Source organism: Bombina bombina, chromosome 6 (genome assembly GCF_027579735.1).
Source record: "Bombina bombina isolate aBomBom1 chromosome 6, aBomBom1.pri, whole genome shotgun sequence".
Lineage (NCBI taxonomy): Eukaryota > Metazoa > Chordata > Amphibia > Anura > Bombinatoridae > Bombina > Bombina bombina.
In genome coordinates, this window is record NC_069504.1 from 732,414,390 (window position 1) to 732,436,668 (window position 22,279).

General features: G+C 41.1%; 1 protein-coding gene across 1 annotated transcript in view; it reads left to right on the forward strand.

The window, feature by feature from the left end:
- The window catches only part of RASAL3 (RAS protein activator like 3), a 178,497-nt gene that overhangs the window by 40,336 nt on the left and 115,882 nt on the right, over positions 1-22,279 (forward strand). The window contains exon 2 of the mRNA XM_053717944.1: positions 20,265-20,374. Within this exon, the coding sequence (XP_053573919.1) occupies positions 20,265-20,374 (110 nt within the window). The remainder of the gene's footprint in view (positions 1-20,264; positions 20,375-22,279) is intronic.

A 22,279-nucleotide genomic window follows, 5' to 3' on the forward strand; every position in this document is an offset into this window, starting at 1 on the left:
GACCCATTAATGGCTCCATGCAAAGCTGTCTCCTCTGATGGATTTGCATTCAGTGCAGGATTTGTCTGTGGCAGATTCAGACAACCTCACACCTGAGTAGGTAAGGAGCAGTGGGGGTTCTATGATCGTACTATGCAACTCCAAACGCATGTGCAGCACCCACTGTTTGCTGCAAAGGGCTCCATATATTATGTGTTCTGTTTCTTTTAACTTTTTTTTACCACATTTGTTAGTCCCCCCCCAATGACCCACCCCAATATTAAGTTCTAAAACTGCCACTGGTAAGGATTATGCATGAATTGTTGTTTCTCATCGAAGTAGCATTGCTCTTGGGGTCTACATGTGTCTTTTCACCTAGTGTCTTTTTTTTTTTGCCCTGTAGTATATACCTGCATAATCCTACCTACCTTTGTGTAATTTTGAGTTTACCTGTGTCTTGCCCCTTGGTCAAGGGTGTAACTACAGGGGTCTCAAATAAGACTGGGCCTACACATCTAGGGGGTCGTTCTGGACCATCAGTCAAGCTCCACCTGCATAATGTCCGGCCGTTCTTGTGCTACCTTACCCACCCCTGCCCTGGAAAAAAAAAAGGATCACAGTATACAGAAATTGACATCTATTTATCAAGCCGTCAACCACAAATACACTGCAATTCCGCAGCGTATTTGTGGCGAGTCTGATTCCCCTTAGTTATCAAACCCTACAGACCGGCAAAAGTAGAATTTTGTGACGTAACATACGATCCGCCAGTCTCAGTCCGACACAGATCAATGCTTACGTCATTACAGATGTTCCGAATGCAAATTCGGCACAATCGGACTACTTTTGCTAGTTATCAAATTTCTACCAGGTACGCTCGGCACTATTCCGGCCCAGCGTACCTGGTTTTCAATCTGCCACCCTGGAGGCGGCGGATGCCATAGGAATCAATGGGAGTCTGAAAGCAGCGAAAGCTTATGTTCACTGCTGCCCGATATCCCATTGATTCCTATGGTAATGTTTACACCTAACACCCTGACATGTACCCCTAGTCTAAACACCCCTAATCTGCCGCCCCCTACACCGCCGCCACCTACATTATACTTATTAACCCCTAATCTGCCCCCCCTACACCGCCGCCACCTACCTACATTTATTAACCCCTAATCTGCCGCCCCAACGTCGCCGCCACTATATTAAATTTATTAACCCCTAAACCTAAGTCTAACCCTAACACCCCCTAACTTAAATATAATTTAAGCAAATCTAAATAAATATTCCTATCATTAAATAAATTATTCCTATTTAAAACTAAATACTTACCTGTAAAATAAACCCTAAGCTAGCTACAATATAACTAATAGTTACATTGTAGCTATCTTAGGGTTTATTTTTATTTTACAGGCAAGTTTGTATTTATTTTAACTAGGTACAATAGTTATTAAATAGTTATTAACTATTTAATAACTTCCTAGTTAAAATAAATAGAAATATACTTGTAAAATAAAACTTAACCTAAGTTACAATTACACCTAACACTACACTACAATTAAATTAATTCCCTAAACTAAATACAATTAAATAAAATTATCTAAAGTACAAAAAAACAAACACTAAATTACAGAAAATAATAAACAAATTACAAGATTTTTAAACTAATTACACCTAATCTAATCCCCCTAACAAAATAAAAAAGCCCCCCCAAAATAAAAAAAAGCCCTACCCTACACTAAATTACAAATAGCCCTTAAAAGGCCTTTTGCGGGGCATTGCCCCAAAGTAATCAGCTCTTTTACCTGTAAAAAAAAAATTACAAACTCCCCAACATTAAAACCCACCACCCACACAACCAACCCTACTCTAAAACCCACCCAATCCCCCCTTAAAAAAACCTAACACTAACCCCTTGAAGATCACCCTACCGTGAGAAGTCTTCACCCAACCGGGCCGAAGTCCTCAATGAAGCCGGCAGAAGTGGTCCTCCAGATGGGCAGAAGTCTTCATTCCGACGGCATCTTCTATCTTCATCCATCCGGCGTGGAGCGGCTCCATCATCAAGACATCCAACGCGGAGCATCATCTTCTGACGACGTCTTCTTGAACAATGACGGTTCCTTTAAGTGACATCATCCAAGATGGCGTCCCTTCAATTCCGATTGGCTGATAGAATTCTATCAGCCAATTGGAATTAAGGTAGGAGAAATCCTATTGCCTGATGCAATCAGCCAATAGGATTGAAGTTCAATCCTATTGGCAGATCCAATCAGCAAAGAAACCAGAAATCCCCATACCAGTACCTCCATCTAATACATAACAGAAACTAAAAACCCACACACAAATAATTTCTGTCTTCCCAACCTTGCACCACCCAACCACCATTATGTGCCATTCCAACTTACTGTGACCCGCCGAAGCAAGGTATTCCCCCACCCTCTCGCCATTCCAAAAGACCCCTATAAAAGGAGAGCAGAAATACCTCAATATGGAAAGTTAGAACATTATATTTATTTTCAATACTATAATAATAGACTGGCTGTCCTGTATTTAAAAAGCTAACCTGATTATATCCAAAATGATAGATCAAATTCTTCTTTAAACAATTATCTAACAATATTATACAAAAAATTATTAACAATATTGAGATTTTAAATTGCACTCTATTCACAAATTTACATTCTGCATATGTACACTATTTGTTATTATTATTTAAATGCCTACACATGAGCAAAGAAACTGAGACAAATAAGGTACAAGCATGCTTTTAAAAGCCACACATCATTCTTCCTAAGAAATATTAAGCCAAGTCATTCAGCCATTTGGGCTGTAGCAGTAACATTCTTATTACACTACATTTGTTCAGTTTTGAAGCAGTTTCCATTTAGTATTGTTACAGACATTTATTTCCAGAGAAAACCACACTGGGCATTTGAGAGATAAGGTATATAATTAAATAAAGCTTTTGAATATATATCTAACCTCACTACTTTGAAGGAAAAAAAAAAAAAAAACAACACAAATAAAAAAAATTCAAAAACAGTTATGCCTGTTCTAAAACTAAAGCACCAATTAAAAAAACACCCCAAAATAAAAACAACTATACTAACACTAGACTATAGCAATAGTTCTTAAAAGAAAAAGAAAAAACAATATACCATTTACAAGTAATCCCCACCCCAAAAGAAAAGGCTATCTAAAATAACTACTCTAAAAAGGGCATTTTGTTGGACATTACCCTTTGTAGGGCATTTAGCCCACCCAAAAAATCCTATTACTAAACCCCAAAGATCGTACTCAGCAAAGTTTAATCCGAGCATCAGCGCTACTTCTTCATCCTGGCGGCGATCTTCTTTCTTCATACATCTTCGAATCTTCCATCGCCGACATCCTCTTCATGCGGTAAACTGCCACACACTGAATTTTAAGCGAGGTAGCCCCTTTATATAGGGGTACCCTTGCATTCCTATTGGTTGATTTTCAAATTCAAATCAGCCATAGAAAAAGCTTTCCTTCTATTTGCTTATTTGAATTTGAATATCAGCCAATATGATGGCAAGGGTACCCCTATGTAAAAGGGGTACCTTGCATTCAAAATTCAGTTTGAGGCAGGTGACTTCAGGAAGAAGACATCGGCAACAAAAGATCCTAAGATGGATGAAGATAGAAGACCGCTGCCGGGATGAAGATGGACCACTTCCGGGATGAAGATGAACCACCTCCGGGATGAAGATGGAGCAGTGCCATGCGGATTCAACTTTGGTGAGTACTATCTTAGTGAAAGGATTTTTTGAGTGTTTTTTTTTCAGACTAGGATTTTTTTTGTTTTTGGGCAGCAAAAGAGCTAAATGCCCTTCTAAGGGTAATTTTTAGAGTGGGTTTTCTTAGATAACCTTTTTTTTGAGGGGTGATGGGTTACTTGTAGAATGGTGTAGTGTTTTGTTTTGTTTGAAAAAGTGCTAAATCCCTTTAGGGCCATGCCCTTCAAAATGCCTTTTTAAGGACTATTGCTATAGTTTAGAGTTAGTATAGTTTTTTTATTTTTGGGTGTTTTTTAAGTGGTGCTTCAGTTTTAGAATAGGCATAACTGTTTTTTTTTATTTTTGGTATTTTTTTAATTTTTTTTTATAAATATATTTCTGTTGTAAGGTGTATTGAGTCCACGGATTCATCCATACTTGTGGGATATTCTCCTTCGCAACAGGAAGTGGCAGAGAGAGCACCCACAGCAGAGCTGTCTATATAGCTCCTCCCTTAGCTCCACCCCCCAGTCATTCTCTCTGCCTGCTTAACTGCTAGGAAGGGCAAAGTGAGTGTGGTGACAAAAATGTTAGTTTTTATTTTCTCAAGCAAAAGTTTGTTATTTTAAATGGTACCGGTGTGTACTATTTACTCTCTGGCAGAAAAGGATGAAGATTTCTGCAAGGAGGATGATGATCTTAGCATTTTGTAACTAAGATCCACTGCTGTTCTCACATGGGCTGAAGAGTACAGGAAAACTTAAGTTGGGGGAACAGTTTGCAGGCTAAACTGCATTAAGGTATGTTCAGTCTATTTTTTTTCTAGACAGACTGTGTTATTTCTAGAAAAGGCTGGCAATATCCCCATGAGGGAAAGGTAAGCTTTATTCAGTAAAAGAGGAATCCAAGCTTGCATAAAGGGCTCATAGTTACTGGTGACACTGATAGGAAAAAATGTTTTGGTTCAATTGCAAATAAAACGTTTTTGTGAGGGACTTTAAGGGGTCTTTGTGGCTTGTCTAAGGGTTATTAACCCACATGGCTAGTTCAAGAAACACTCTGTGGTGTTTCTTTTAGGCCCCATAACATCGAGTGAGGTGGGAGGGGCCTAGTTTCTTTACCTCAGAAGCATCCAGCTACTTCTCCAGAGGTTCCTGCTGTATTTGAGGGCTGTAAAGAGGTTTTTTTCCCCACAAATCGTTCCTAAAGGGCAGGTAGGCACCACAGCAGAGTTGTGGCAAGGTGCTGAACGTTATTTTACCGGTTTTGAAGTTTTTCAATCCGGTTTTTACATTAAGGGGTTAATTGTTTATTTGCATAGTGGTGCAAAGTTACTAAGGCCTAGATTTAGAGTTCGGCGGTAAAAGGGCTGTTAACGCTCCGCGGGTTTTTTTCTGGCCGCACCATAAATTTAACTCTGGTATCGAGAGTTCAAACAAATGCTGCGTTAGGCTCCAAAAAAGGAGCGTAGAGCATTTTTACCGCAAATGCAACTCTCGATACCAGAGTTGCTTACGGACGCGGCCGGCCTCAAAAACGTGCTCGTGCACGATTCTCCCATAGGAAACAATGGGGCTGTTTGAGCTGAAAAAAAACCTAACACCTGGAAAAAAGCAGCGTTCAGCTCCTAACGCAGCCCCATTGTTTGCTATGCGGTAACCCTTCCTACGTCTGCACTTAACACTCTAACATGTACCCCGAGTCTAAACACCCCTAACCTTACACTTATTAACCCCTATTCTGCCGCCCCCGCTATCGCTGACCCCTGCATTACACTTTTAACCCCTAATCTGCCGCTCCGTAAACCGCCGCCACCTACGTTATCCTTATGTACCCCTAATCTGCTGCCCTAACATCGCCGACCCCTATGTTATATTTATTAACCCCTAATCTGCCCCCCACAACGTCGCCGACACCTACCTACACTTATTAACCCCTAATCTGCCGACCGGACCTGAGCGCTACTATAATAAAGTTATTAACCCCTAATCCGCCTCACTAACCCTATCATAAATAGTATTAACCCCTAATCTGCCCTCCCTAACATCGCCGACACCTACCTTCAATTATTAACCCCTAATCTGCCGACCGGAGCTCACCGCTATTCTAATAAATGTATTAACCCCTAAAGCTAAGTCTAACCCTAACACTAACACCCCCCTAAGTTAAATATAATTTTTATCTAACGAAATAAATTAACTCTTATTAAATAAATGATTCCTATTTAAAGCTAAATACTTACCTGTAAAATAAATCATAATATAGCTACAATATAAATTACATTTATATTATAGCTATTTTAGGATTAATATTTATTTTACAGGTAACTTTGTATTTATTTTAACCAGGTACAATAGCTATTAAATAGTTAAGAACTATTTAATAGTTACCTAGTTAAAATAATTACAAATTTACCTGTAAAATAAATCCTAACCTAAGATATAATTAAACCTAACACTACCCTATCAATAAAATAATTAAATAAACTACCTACAATTACCTACAATTAACCTAACACTACACTATCAATAAATTAATTAAACACAATTGCTACAAATAAATACAATTAAATAAACTATCTAAAGTACAAAAAATAAAAAAGAACTAAGTTACAGAAAATAAAAAAATATTTACAAACATAAGAAAAATATTACAACAATTTTAAACTAATTACACCTACTCTAAGCCCCCTAATAAAATAACAAAGACCCCCAAAATAAAAAATTCCTTACCCTATTCTAAATTTAAAAAGTTACAAGCTCTTTTACCTTACCAGCCCTGAACAGGGCCCTTTGCGGGGCATGCCCCAAGAATTTCAGCTCTTTTGCCTGTAAAAAAAAACATACAATACCCCCCCCCCAACATTACAACCCACCACCCACATACCCCTAATCTAACCCAAACCCCCCTTAAATAAACCTAACACTAAGCCCCTGATGATCTTCCTACCTTGTCTTCACCATGCCAGGTTCACCGATCCGTCCTGGCTCCAAGATCTTCATCCAACCCAAGCAGGGGCTAGACATCCACTGAAGAAGTCCAGAATAGGGTCCAAAGTCTTCCTCCTATCCGGCAAGAAGAGGACATCCGGACCGGCAAACATCTTCTCCAAGCGGCATCTTCTATGTTCTTCCATCCGATGACGACCGGCTCCATCTTGAAGACCTCCAGCGCGGATCCATCCTCTTCTTCCGACGACTAGACGACGAATGACGGTTCCTTTAAGGGACGTCATCCAAGATGGCGTCCCTCGAATTCCGATTGGCTGATAGGATTCTATCAGCCAATCGGAATTAAGGTAGGAATTTTCTGATTGGCTGATGGAATCAGCCAATCAGAATCAAGATCAATCCGATTGGCTGATCCAATCAGCCAATCAGATTGAGCTCGCATTCTATTGGCTGATCGGAACAGCCAATAGAATGCGAGCTCAATCTGATTGGCTGATTGGATCAGCCAATCGGATTGATCTTGATTCTGATTGGCTGATTCCATCAGCCAATCAGAAAATTCCTACCTTAATTCCGATTGGCTGATAGAATCCTATCAGCCAATCGGAATTCGAGGGACGCCATCTTGGATGACGTCCCTTAAAGGAACCGTCATTCGTCGTCTAGTCGTCGGAAGAAGAGGATGGATCCGCGCTGGAGGTCTTCAAGATGGAGCCGGTCGTCATCTGATGGAAGAACATAGAAGATGCCGCTTGGAGAAGATGTTTGCCGGTCCGGATGTCCTCTTCTTGCCGGATAGGAGGAAGACTTTGGACCCTCTTCTGGACTTCTTCAGTGGATGTCTAGCCCCTGCTTGGGTTGGATGAAGATCTTGGAGCCAGGACGGATCGGTGAACCTGGCATGGTGAAGACAAGGTAGGAAGATCATCAGGGGCTTAGTGTTAGGTTTATTTAAGGGGGGTTTGGGTTAGATTAGGGGTATGTGGGTGGTGGGTTGTAATGTTGGGGGGGGGGTATTGTATGTTTTTTTTTACAGGCAAAAGAGCTGAAATTCTTGGGGCATGCCCCGCAAAGGGCCCTGTTCAGGGCTGGTAAGGTAAAAGAGCTTGTAACTTTTTAAATTTAGAATAGGGTAAGGAATTTTTTATTTTGGGGGTCTTTGTTATTTTATTAGGGGGCTTAGAGTAGGTGTAATTAGTTTAAAATTGTTGTAATATTTTTCTTATGTTTGTAAATATTTTTTTATTTTCTGTAACTTAGTTCTTTTTTATTTTTTGTACTTTAGATAGTTTATTTAATTGTATTTATTTGTAGCAATTGTGTTTAATTAATTTATTGATAGTGTAGTGTTAGGTTAATTGTAGGTAATTGTAGGTAGTTTATTTAATTATTTTATTGATAGGGTAGTGTTAGGTTTAATTATATCTTAGGTTAGGATTTATTTTACAGGTAAATTTGTAATTATTTTAACTAGGTAACTATTAAATAGTTCTTAACTATTTAATAGCTATTGTACCTGGTTAAAATAAATACAAAGTTACCTGTAAAATAAATATTAATCCTAAAATAGCTATAATATAAATGTAATTTATATTGTAGCTATATTAGGATTTATTTTACAGGTAAGTATTTAGCTTTAAATAGGAATCATTTATTTAATAAGAGTTAATTTATTTCGTTAGATAAAAATTATATTTAACTTAGGGGGGTGTTAGTGTTAGGGTTAGACTTAGCTTTAGGGGTTAATACATTTATTAGAATAGCGGTGAGCTCCGGTCGGCAGATTAGGGGTTAATAATTGAAGGTAGGTGTCGGCGATGTTAGGGGGGGCAGATTAGGGGTTAATACTATTTATGATAGGGTTAGTGAGGCGGATTAGGGGTTAATAACTTTATTATAGTAGCGCTCAGGTCCGCTCGGCAGATTAGGGGTTAATAAGTGTAGGCAGGTGTCGGCGACGTTGTGGGGGGCAGATTAGGGGTTAATAAATATAACATAGGGGTCGGCGATGTTAGGGGCAGAAGATTAGGGGTACATAGGGATAACGTAGGTGGCGGCGATTTGCGGTCGGAAGATTAGGGGTTAATTATTTTAAGTAGCTTGCGGCGACGTTGTGGGGGGCAAGTTAGGGGTTAATAGATATAATACAGGGGTCGGCGGTGTTAGGGGCAGCAGATTAGGGGTACATAAGTATAACGTAGGTGGCGGTCGGCAGATTAGGGGTTAAAATTTTTAATCGAGTGGCGGCGATGTGGGGGGACCTCGGTTTAGGGGTACATAGGTAGTTTATGGGTGTTAGTGTACTTTAGGGTACAGTAGTTAAGAGCTTTATAAACCGGCGTTAGCCAGAAAGCTCTTAACTCCTGCTATTTTCAGGCGGCTGGAATCTTGTCGTTAGAGCTCTAACGCTCACTGCAGAAACGACTCTAAATACCGGCGTTAGGAAGATCCCATTGAAAAGATAGGCTACGCAAATGGCGTAGGGGGATCTGCGGTATGGAAAAGTCGCGGCTGTAAAGTGAGCGTTAGACCCTTTAATCACTGACTCTAAATACCAGCGGTAGCCCAAAACCAGCGTTAGGAGCCTCTAACGCTGGTTTTGACGGCTACCGCCGAACTCTAAATCTAGCCGTTAGGCTTTATGATGCTACTGTAAAAATGTTGTTGTGTTTACTGCTTTTTTACACTGTTTTGCAGAGTTTGTGCAGCTTTTTTTCTCTTAAAGGCACAGTACCGTTTTTGTTTAAACTGTTATTTACTTTGATTAAAGTGTTTTCCAAGCTTGCTTGTTACATTACTAGCCTGTTTAACATGTCTGACACCAAGGAAAATCCTTGTTCTATGTGTTTAGAAGCCATTGTGGAACCCCCTCTTAGAATGTGTCCCACTGATATGTCTATAAATTATAAAGAGCATATTTTAGCACTTAAAAATATTGCAATAGATGATTCTCAGTTAGAAGGAAATGAGGGTTTAGCATCTAGCTCTCCCCAAGTGTCACAACAAGTAACGCTCGCACAAGTGACGCCAAGTACCTCTAGTGCGTCTAATTCATTTACTTTACAAGATATGGCCACAGTTATGAATAAAACCCTCACAGAGGTTTTCTCTAAACTGCTTGGTTTACAAGGAAAGCGTGACAGCTCTGGGTTAAGAAAAAATGCTGAGCCGTCTGACGCTTTAGTAGCCGTATCCGATATACCCTCACAATGTTCTGAAGTAGGGGTAAGGGATTTGTTATCTGAGGGAGAGATTTCTGATTCAGGAGAGACGCTCCCTCAGACAGATTCTGATATGACAGCCTTTAACTTTAAGCTTGAACACCTCCGCTTATTGCTCAAGGAGGTGTTAGCTTCTCTAGACGATTGTGACCCTATAGTGGTCCTAAATAAATTTTGTAAAATGGACAGATACTTAGAGGTTCCTGTTTACACTGATTTTTTTCCAGTCCCTAAGAGGATTGTGACTATTGTTACTAAGGAGTGGGATAGACCAGGTATTCCGTTTGCTCCCCCTCCTGTTTTTAAGAAAATGTTTCCCATATCTGACACCATACAGGACTCGTGGCAGACTGTTCCTAAGGTGGAGGGAGCTATTTCTACTCTTGCTAAGCGTACAACTATACCTATCGAAGACAGTTGTGCTTTCAAAGATCCTATGGATAAAAATTAGATTGTCTCCTAAAAAAAATGTTTGTTCATCAAGGTTTTCTTCTCCAACCTATTGCATGCATTGTTCCTGTAACTACTGCAGCTGCTTTCTGGTTTGAGGCTCTAGAAGAGGCTCTCCAGGTGGAGACTCCATTAGAGGATATTATGGATAGAATTAAGGCCCTTAAGTTGGCTAATTCTTTCATTACATATGCCGCTTTCCAAATGGCTAAATTAGCGGCAAAGAATTCAGGTTTTGACATTTTAGCACGCAGGGCGTTATGGCTTAAGTCCTGGTCTGCTGATGTGTCATCAAAATCTAAATTGTTGAACATCCTATTTGGGCCTGCACTGAAAGAAATTATTTCAGACATCACTGGAGGGAAAGGCCATGCCCTCCCTCAGGATCAAACAAATAAGATGAGGACCAAACAAAATAATTTTTGTTCCTTCGGAACTTCAAGGGTGATCCCGCTTCAGCTTCCCCTGCAGCAAAGCAAGAGGGGAATTCTGTCCAATCCAAGTCAGTCTGGAGACCTAACCAGGCTTGGAACAAAGGTAAACAGGCCAAGAAGCCTGCTGCTGCCTCTAAGACAGCATGAAGGGGTAGCCTTCGATCCGGGACCGGATCTAGTAGGGGGCAGACTCTCTCTCTTTGCTCAGGGTTGGGCAAGAGATGTTCATGATTCCTGGGCTTTGGAAATTGTGTCCCAAGGATATCTTCTGAACTTCAAAGACTCCCCCCCAAGGGGGAGATTTCACATTTCTCAATTGTCTGCAAACCAGACAAAGAGAGAGGCGTTCTTACGCTGTGTAGAAGACCTACATACCATGGGAGTGATCCGCCCAGTTCCAAGAGCGGAACAAGGGCTAGATTTTTACTCCAACCTGTTTGTGGTTCCCAAAAAAGAGGGAATTTTCAGACCAATCTTGGATCTCAAAATTCTAAACAAATTCCTCAGAGTACCATCTTTCAAGATGGAGACTATTCGGACTATTCTTCCTCCGATCCAGGAGGGTCAATATATGACTACCGTGGACTTAAAGGATGCGTATCTACACATCCCTATTCACAGAGATCACCATCAATTCCTCAGATTCACCTTTCTGGACAGGCATTACCAGTTTGTGGCCCTTCCCTTCGGGTTGGCCACGGCTCCCAGAATTTTCACAAAGGTGCTAGGGTCCCTTTTGACGATTCTAAGACTGCGGGGTATAGCAGTGGTGCCTTATCTAGACGACATCTTAATTCAAGCGTCGACTTTCCAGCTTGCCAAGTCTCACATGGACATCGTGTTGGCTTTTCTGAGATCTCACGGGTGGAAGGTGAACACCTCTCACAAGAGTTTCCTTCCTAGGGACTCTGATAGACTCGGTAGAAATGAAAATATTTCTGATGGAGGTCAGAAAATCAAAACTTTTAATCACTTGCAGAGCTCTGTGTATGGAGGTAATCGGACTCATGGTAGCAGCAATGGACATAGTTCCTTATGCCCGCCTACACCTCAGACCACTGCAACTATGCATGCTCAAACAGTGGAATGGGGATTATGCAGATTTATCTCCTCAACTGCATCTGGACCAAGAGACCAGAGATTCTCTTCTCTTGTGGTTTTCTCAGGACCACCTGTCTCAGGGAATGTGTTTCTGCAGGCCAGAATGGCTCATAGTAACGACAGATGCCTGCCTGCTAGGCTGGGGTGCAGTCTGGAAATCCCTGAAAGCACAGGGCTTATGGTCTCGGGAGGAAACTCTCCTGCCGATAAACATTCTAGAACTGAGAGCGATATTCAATGCACTTCAGGCGTGGCCTCAGCTAGCTGTGGCCAAATTCATCAGATTTCAGTCGGACAACATCACGACTGTAGCCTATATCAATCATCAAGGAGGAACACAGAGTTCTCTAGCTATTATGGAGGTAACCAAAATAATCCGATGGGCGGAGGATCACTCTTGCCATCTCTCAGCAATCCATATCCCAGGGGTAGAGAACTGGGAGGTGGATTTCCTAAGTCGTCAGACTTTTCATCCGGGGGAGTGGGAGCTCCATCCGGAGGTATTTCCCCAGCTGACTCAGCTATGGGGCACACCAGAATTGGATCTGATGGCGTCCCGACAGAACACCAAACTTCCTCATTATGGGTCCAGGTCCCGAGATCCCCAGGCGGTACTGATAGATGCTCTAGCAGTGCCCTGGTCCTTCAATCTGGCTTATGTATTTCCACCGTTTCCTCTCCTCCCACGTCTGGTTGCCAGAATCAAGCAGGAGAGAGCTTCGGTGATTCTGATAGCGCCTACATGGCCACACAGGACTTGGTATGCAGACCTAGTGGAAATGCCATCTGTTCCACCGTGGACTCTGCCAATGAGGCAGGACCTTCTAATCCAAGGTCTGTTCAAGCATCCAAATCTAATTTCTCTGCGTCTGACTGCTTGGAGATTAAACGCCTGATTCTATCAAAGCGTGGTTTCTCTGAGTCGATCATTGATACCCTGATTCAGGCTAGAAAGCCTGTTACAAGGAAAATCTATCATAAGATTTGGCGCAAATATCTTTGTTGGTGTGAATCCAAGGGTTACTCATGGAGTAAAATTAGGATTCCTAGAATTTTGTCCTTTCTCCAAGAAGGATTGGAGAAGGGATTATCAGCTAGTTCCTTAAAGGGACAAATATCTGCTTTGTCTATTCTTTTACACAAACGTCTGGCAGATGTTCCAGACGTTCAAGCATTTAGTCAGGATCAAGCCTGTATTTAAACCTGTTGCTCAGCCATGGAGCCTAAACTTGGTTCTTAAAGTTCTTCAAGGGGTTCCGTTTGAACCTATGCATTCCATAGATATTAAGCTTCTATCTTGGAAAGTTTTGTGTTTAGTAGCTATCTCTTCGGCTCAAAGAGTTTCTGAGTTATCTGCTTTACAGTGTGACTCACTTTATCTTGTTTTCCATGCAGATAAGGTGGTTTTATGTACCAAACCTGGATTCCTTCCTAAGGTTGTTTCTAATAGGAATATCAATCAGGAAATTGTTGTTCCTTCGCTGTGTCCTAATCCTTCTTCAAAGAAGGAACGTCTGTTGCACATTCCTGATGTGGTTCGTGCTTTAAAGTTCTACTTACAAACAACCAAAGATTTCCGTCAAACATCTTCATTGTTTGTTGTCTATTCTGGTAAGCGGAGAGGTCAAAAGGCTACGGCTACCTCTCTTTCTTTTTGGCTGAAAAGCATCATCCGTATGGCTTATGAGACTGTTGGCCAGCAGCCTCCTGAAAGAATTACTGCTCATTCTACTAGAGCAGTGGCTTCCACATGGGAGTTTAAAAATAAGGCTTCTGTTGAACAGATTTGTAAGGCGGCGACTTGATCTTCACTTCATACTTTTTCCAAATTTTACAAATTCGATACTTTTGCTTCTTCGGAGGCTATTTTTGGGAGAAAGGTTCTACAAGCAGTGGTGCCTTCCGTTTAAGGTACCTGTCTTGTCCCTCCCTTCATCCGTGTCCTAAAGCTTTGGTATTGGTATCCCACAAGTATGGATGAATCCGTGGACTCGATACATCTTACAAGAGAAAACAGAATTTATGCTTACCTGCTAAATTTCTTTCTCTTTAATGTATCGAGTCCACGGCCCGCCCTTTCTATTTAAGACAGGTAGTATATTTTTATTTAAAATACTTCAGTCACCACTGCACCCTATAGTTTCTCCTTTTTCTTCGTAGCCTTCGGTCAAATGACTGGGGGGTGGAGCTAAGGGAGGAGCTATATAGACAGCTCTGCTGTGGGTGCTCTCTCTGCCACTTCCTGTTGGGAAGGAGAATATCCCACAAGTATGGATGAATCCGTGGACTCGATACATCACAAGAGAAAGAAATTTATCAGGTAAGCATAAATTCTTTTTTTTTTTAGGCTAAAGGCATAATTAGTTACAATTGTCATACGTCAACAGTGACATTGATGAAGTTACAGTGCTTACTAATGTACCATAGTCACATATATTGTTCCCGAACCTCACATTTTCTATGTACAATGTAGCTAAATATCCCATAGAAATATAACAAAATAATAATCAGACAATTTCCCGTAGTAACTAATACTGGCCTCTCTTGGACCACCTAAAAAGGCATATGAAAATAATGGGAAAATTTAGGGATACCTCAAATAGAAAGAGATCGCTCTTGGGTCTCAAATGGTGACCTTCTATTCGTGTTTTCTAATAACACCCTGTAGGATATGTTAAATAACCAAACAGGCATGAATAGTGCTATAAGTAAATAAGTGCACAAAAGCTTACAAGTTTGTTTACTGTATATGTAAGATAAGCAGCAATGTTATCACTAGCTAAGTGATCACGTTTTTTATGTCTATAAGCTTGACAAGTAGGGAAAGCAGTAGAGTTTTAACTAAGTAAAATAGGTTAGCTAGAGCTTCTATGTGTATTAACTGCATGTGTACAATAAGCAGTAGTGTAATAATTAGTTAAATAGACAGGCATTTTCATGTCTACTAATTGCATAGATAAAATATGTAGTAATACTATAACTAAATGAAGTGCACAAGGATTTTCATGCCTATTTAGCTGCACATGTGCAACGAGTAACTATTTCTTAAGTAGTTTAAACAGATATAGGTTTATATGCTGTACATAGGAGGTAAGCAGCCTTGTTATAATTGTGTAAATAAGTAAACTGGAATTGACATGTCTATTAACTACATATGTAAGGCAGGCAGCAAAGTTATAGCTAACTGGGAAATAAACAAATGAACGTATTTATGCCTGTTGGCTGTAGGAGCAGAACAAGTAATAGTTTTACGATTAGCCCATAGAGGCAACCAAACGGGTAATATCCATGTAATATCCAGACTTTTAGTTACTTGGCTAGAGAGATCAGCGGATCTATGATTAACTAGATAGATAAGTAAAGGAATGTAGTTAAGCTTAGTATCTGTGTGGTTAAAGCTCTGAATGGAATTTGATCGTCCCTAACAGGGTGTCTATATGTACTCTTCCTCTTCAACATTGAGACCCCTGGTGTTACAGAGTGTATATACAGAGTAGAGAAGTATAATAAACATATATAGCTCTAGCGATCTATAAGGGGGGCAAACAACAATTACTAACCCTGCTATGACAGTCTGGATCAACAGTTCTAGAGAGACAAATACCTGATACAAGATACTTTGAATAATAAGGACCTAACTGACCCTTCTAGTGCTGAATAGTGAAATTGACTTATATAATAAACATGGCTGCAGGCTGCTAGAGTGTCTTTTTTTTCTGAAAAAGTCCCCAGGAGAAATCTGCAGACATTGCGCCTTACTAGAGGGATTGTGGGACTCCACCATAGCAGATGGCACATTACAAGTAATAAAAGACATCCTGAAATTGTCCAAACGGCGATTGTCCCCATAATTACACATATAGCCCTCTAGATAGGCACATAGGTCTTTATCTCTCTATCCTACACCAGACCGGAGGCCGCATGGGGTCAAATGTAGAAAATCGTTAGCTGGGTGAGTCATTTTCACCTCCGTGGGCTCTTCATACCCTGTGACTACCGCAACCTCTTCTAGGGCCATTCTTAGTGATGTTGAGCTTCTTATTAACATGTAGAGCTTGTGAGAGCCTGTAATTGCGCCATATCCTAGTGTTTGTGTGATAAGGTAGGTCTCCGGCCATGCATCTGTTTCCGGGCTTAGTGGCTCTCCAAAATAGCTCATCACTAGTGTGCTCAGCATGTCTTTTTCTTTGTATTCCGGCTTAATCAAGTAGGACCAGCCCTCCGGTTCTCTCTGTTGTCGTATAGGGGTTATTAGTGTCTGGAACCAACCTATGTGGGGATCGCTGCAGTAACGCTGCATCCTCAAGCATGTACATAAAAGGTTTTTCGGCTGTGGCCTGGACGTCATGTTGTTGCATCTTAAATTTTAGATCGGGGGTAGAGTTGTGTTCATTATTGTAGTTGTTAGGTCCTATATTCTTTTCCGCTCTTGCATTAGTTTCCATAGAAGGACTGGGTGAGACTGTTGCTTGTGGCTGCTCTGAGTGAGTTTGTTGCCTGTGTAAGACTTCAAATGAAATGCCTGCTTAATTTCATTGCAGGGTTGGATCCTATGTTCTTCATGGATTGAGATCAGCTCAGCAATACAGATCTGGGTGTTCTACATTGCTGGGTTAAAGTCAAAAGTCCTCAGTGTCTGAGCACTGTATACCCGGCTTACAAGATACTTAGGGGGGGTTGTGGAAGACCTCTCTCTGGGGAGTTGTAAGAGGTGGTATTGTCAAGAATGTGATATCTACCGAAACAGCTTGATTAGCAAACTATGACTATTAAATGGTCTTTTTAGTCACAAAAAATAGACAGATTATCTGTGAACCACACAGAGCAACCAATATTGCGACCATTCAAGGTGCTGCCCAGAGACACACCCCATTTTTGGTAAAAAAAAATTTGTAATGGTGTAATGGTAGTTTTTTATTTTCTGTAATGGTAGCTTTTTTCATGTAATATTAGCTTTTTTCAGGTAAGGTTAGGTTGTTGTTTTTTTCAGATAAGGTTATATGCGGGTGTTTTTCAGATACTTTTAGTTTAGTTTTTTTCAGGTAAGGTTATTTTTTGGGAGGTAACATAGGGGGTGTTAGGTTACGGGATTAGCTGGTTAGATGTTAGTGGGTATTTTTTGGTGGGGGCTGTGGTAGTTTAGGGGTTAACAGAGTAGTGGTGTAGTTTACAATGTGGGGGTGTGGCGGTTTAGGAGTTAATAGTGAAGAGGGGTGGTTTGCGATGGGGTGTGTGGCAGTTTAGGGGTTAAGTGTAGTGGGGTAGTTTGCGATGTGGGGTGTGGTGGTTTAGGGTTTAATAGTGTAGAGGGGTAGTTTTCCATGGGGTTGTGGGCGTTTACAGGCTAATAGAGTAGTTTAGTGCAACTGTTTCCTTCAGCGAAACCTTTAACGGGACCTTTTAGGCCATGTAAAAAGTTTGAGTGTTAAATGCGAGTGATCTAATTTTCCCTCAACTTGTCATTTGAGTGGACATTACCGTTCAACGGCGTACATACAAAATAGGGGGGGTGTAAATTACCACAAGTTCACGCAAATTAATTTGCAGTCATTTAATCGGCGCACCACTTGTAATATGGATTTGAGTGTAAAGAACACTACAATCTCATGATCGCATTTACGCTCCTCACTCTGACGATAGCACTCCACACATAACCTGGTCCTTTATTGGTATATGACAATCGTGATGATGAAGCACACTACTGAAACTTTTTACTTTGATTTATTAATTACTTGCAATAATAGAAGTCTCTATGATAGCTAAAGTGAATAATTTATGTACTTCACTTTTTTATATGCACACTTTCTGTGGCACAGCTCCTACTGAGCACTGCAACAATTCATAGTGTATGAATCTGATGGTTGTCACATGATACAGTAGGTAAGGAAGTGGGAGCAATCTTTAAAATTTCTCAGAAAAAAAATACTACTAATAATTTGAAATTTAGAGCTTACCTTATAGTGTTGTCTTTTTATTGGGTATTTGTGGATCATGCAAATCTACTGATTTTAATGGCCCTTAATCCTTTCCTGACAGTACTTATTTGTTACATCAGAAAGTTCTGATGTAAACAAATAAGTAAAAAATTTAAATCACCCGATTCTACATGCGATCGCATGAATTCAATGATGGGATCAGGTCAGTGGGTTGCCTATGACTCTAGGCACGCCCTCCAGCCAGCGATCACAGCTAGGAAGCTGTAATTGCTTAGGACAGCAGAACGGCTAGGATGTTCCATGCTGTCCTAATGGTGCTAAAGCCCAGTACAGTTATGACAGCATGGAAGGTTCTAGCCGTTCTGCTGTCCTGAAGCCATAACAGCTTCCTAACTGGGATCGCTGGCTGGAGGGCATGCCTAGAGTCATGGAACGGTGGGAAAGGGATTACCTGCTGTCAATTTATTATATTCAATTACTTCTTCACAGGAGGGTTTCTAGACCTTAAAAATGATGACATCTGAGAACTGGTTTACTTCAATAATTTATGGGGTGCATAGTGCATCTTAACACCCTCGAAAGAACCACTACTGCCACCCTAAAATAATTTGCTCTTAAAAGGGACAGTCTAGTAAAAATTAAACTCTCACGATTATGATATGGCACGTATTTTAAACAACTTTCCAATTTACTTTTATCATCAAATTTGCATTGTTCTCTTGGTATTCTTTGTTAAAAGCTAAACCTAGGTAGGCTCATATGTTAATTTCTAAGCCCTTGAAAGCCTCTATCTGATTATTTTCACAGCTAAACAGAACTAGTTCATGTGTGCCATATAGATAACAATGTATTCACTCCTGTGGAGTTATTTATGAGTCTGCACTAATTTGCTAAAATGCAAGTCTGTCAAAAGAACTGAGATAAAGGGCAGTCTGCAGAGGCTTAAATACCAGGTAATCACAGCGATAAAAAGTGTGGTTGTGAAAAACTGGAGAATATGTAATAAAAGGGATTATCTAGCTTTTTAAACAATAAACATTTTCAAGTAGGCGGTTCCTTTAATTTGTTGACCTAAAATTGTCCCAATGAAAACGGCATATCTGAAACTGCACATAGGGCAAACTTGTTTACTGTTTTATTACTGGAGAGGGCTGAAATAATGTGCAGTGCTGTGTAATATTAAACAGATTAAGCCTCACAATAAAATGGCCTTTTAACCTGTCGGTTGCTAGAGAAGGCTGCAGTGCATTACTTTGCAATATATCTGAGGAAGTGGTCAGTGTTCTACACCAAATGTGTTTTATATATATATCTTGCTTTTTATGTGAATTAACCTCTTAAGGACATATGACGGAATTTTTCCGTCATAAAACAATTGAGCAAACTGAAAGCTGTGTCCTTAAAGGGTTAAAGGGATAGTAAAGTCAAAATGAAACAAACGGATTGGATAGAGCATAACATTTTAAACATATTTCCAGTTTACTTCTATTATCAGATTAGCCTTGTTCTATTGCTATGGTTTTAATTAAAGAGTAATCCTAGGTGAAGCAAGGAGTGTGCATGAGTATTTAGCTCTCTGGCAGCAGTGTTTGCAAAATTCTTTATAGCAATACATAATATATGTTATACTAGACAAATGCAGACACAGGCACACTCCTAAGCTCCTACCTAGGTTTACTCTAATCTAATATAGGATTTTTTTATTATAGAAGTAAATTGGAAGGTTGTTTAAAATTTGATGTCTGAAACATTCAAATTTAATTTTGACTTTACTGTCCCTTTAAAAAGGTTTGTAATTTTAACAAAATAAGAGCCAATGGGCTCTATTTAACAAGCTCCGTATGGAGCTTGATGACCGCTGCTCCATAACCTGTCTGTCTGCTCTGAGCAGGCGGACAGACATCGCTGGAAATCATCAACCCGATCGAGTACGATCGGGTTGATGGACACCCCCCTGCTGGCGGCCTATTGGCCACAAGTCTGCAGGGGGCAGCGGTGCACCAGCAGCTCTTGTGAGCTGCTGGTGCAATGCTGAATACGGCGAGCATGTTGCTCGCCGTATTCAGCGAGGTCTGGCGAACCTGATCCGCAGTGTCGGATCAGATCCGCCAGACCTTGATACATATGCCCCATTGCCTCTTTCTGTTTGGCGCACATTAAAAAGAGAGGTATCTATGCCAAGGGAATGGTTGAATGTTGGCTACCTGATGTCATCATCTGAAGCTGGAACTGATTGACAGGCAGGAGAGTGAAACAGTGGAGAGGGGTGGAAATCTGAGGAGAGGGGTGGAAATCTGACCCGTTCGCTGGCAGCCAAGGGGTTAACGCACATAGGGGGGTACAGTGTAAAAGAAAGAAACAAGTTTTTCATTTTGAATACTGAGAATATTGCTTTTACATGAAAACCCTGTATCTATATATGCACTTAATATTTCTATTTCTATGTGTTTCCTTTCAGGTTCCTCCACTCCTCCTGCTCCGCCCTCTACACCTCAAGTTCCTGTCTGGGATATCGGTAACTTTTCCCTCATAGATGGCCGTCTACTGCTTATCAGAGGAGAGGACCAGGTAGCTGCTTTAAATTCAATCATAATTATATATTTTTTTAATATTAATATATACTGTACTGTATATACCGTATATACATACATACACACACATATATATATAATTAATTTTTTTCCACACTAAAATGAGTTGCTAAAAAAAGAAATCATATTTCAAACGGGCATGCCCACAGGGTGTACCCCACACACCCTATTACAGGTGTGCTTTTTGTGTATACAGGTTGCAGGGTTGGCTCAGCTTTGCCTCACTGAATATATTCTATGTACCCCTCTAAGCAGCACAGCCACAGATCCTGCTTGATGTTAGGCTTTGATCTACAGCACACCACTTTATTTTCTCTGCGAGCAATACCTCTTCCCTACAACTGCAGATGATGTGAAGCAGAGCAGGGCAGAAGTCAGGTTTTTACCTCTAGCTCCTCCTCTCAGTCTGCACTGTCTACCTCTTGGAAACTACAGACAGGGGAGCTCTTAGCATACAATGAATCTGGTTTCACTATAGGAGAGATCTGGGGTCACAAGGCCACCCTTCATATTGTCTTTCTTACTATTCCAACCCCCAAAAACACACACACTGTCACGCGCCCCACCGCTCTAGCCATTGCTAGGGGCACGGAGTCTCCTTCCCTGCTCGTTGTCAGGGGCTGTGTCGGGTCCGGATGTGTGTGGCGCTGATATCATCGCCGCACGCTCCTCTGTCCATGCCGGTCCGGATTCCTGTGGCGCGAATCCTGCGCCTATGTAAGTTCTTCAGTAACGATCTAACACTGCCCAACTATAGGTGTTACTTTGTGTGCTCCTGGGTGTGATAGATCGTTACTGCTATTTTCCTTATCGTTGATGATCCCTGCCTGTCTGACTACTCTGCCTGTTAAAACCCCTAAATTGCTGGATTGATATACTGAACTCTGCCTGTCTAATTACTCTGCCTGATTAACCCCTAAACTTATGGATTGCCTCTCTGTTACCAAACCCTGCCTGCCTGACCATTCTAGTGGTTTACCCTTGGACTGCTTTACTGTTGCCAAACCCTGCCTGCCTGACCATTCTAATGGTTTAATCTGGAACTTCTTTACCGTTGCCAAACCCTGCCTGCCTGACCATTCTAGTGATTTACTTTTGGACTGCTTTACCATTGCCACTGAAGACTATCCTGCCAGTGGTGAGTGCTACTTATCTCATCTTACAAACTTTCTCTGCTCTGGTATATTCCCTATCATTCCGGCTCGACGCCGTGATAAGAAGACTACTGGCCAAGTTCGGTCTGATAGTGGAGTATCCCACGAGCATTACATTATACTTTGGGCCATGGAGCCAGATGAGGTGGCAAGAGCAGTTTATCTTCAGGGACAGATGTTGGGAACCCATACCGCACAGTTACAGAATATGGATTCCAAGCTAGAGGCTATAACCACTCAACTCTCTTTACTAGTTACAGCGAGGAATATCGCTCCTGTTGTTGTACCGCCAGTCTCTGATCCTGGTACTGTGGCTTCTTCCTCTGCTTCTGGTAGTATACCCCGGATACTATTGCCTGACAAGTATGAAGGTACTACTGATTTCAGGGGTTTTACTTAACCAATGCAGGCTGCACTTCTGCAATGAACCTCACACGTTTCAGTCTCACCAGTCAAGGGTCACCTTTATCATTTCCTTACTGAAAGACAAGGCCCTAGCCTGGTCTCTCCCCTTTTGGAACAGAACGCTCCACTCCTGAACGACGCTGATGCGTTCATTTCTGTACTTACTTCTGTGTTTGGGACTTCTGACCGTACTTCTGCTGCAGAATTTTCTCTCCTAGATCTTCGCCAGGGCAATAGAACTGTGGCACAATTTGCCATTGAGTTTTGCACCATTGCACAAGAGACCAGTTGGCATGGCAGTGCCCTCAAGGAAGCCTTTAGGA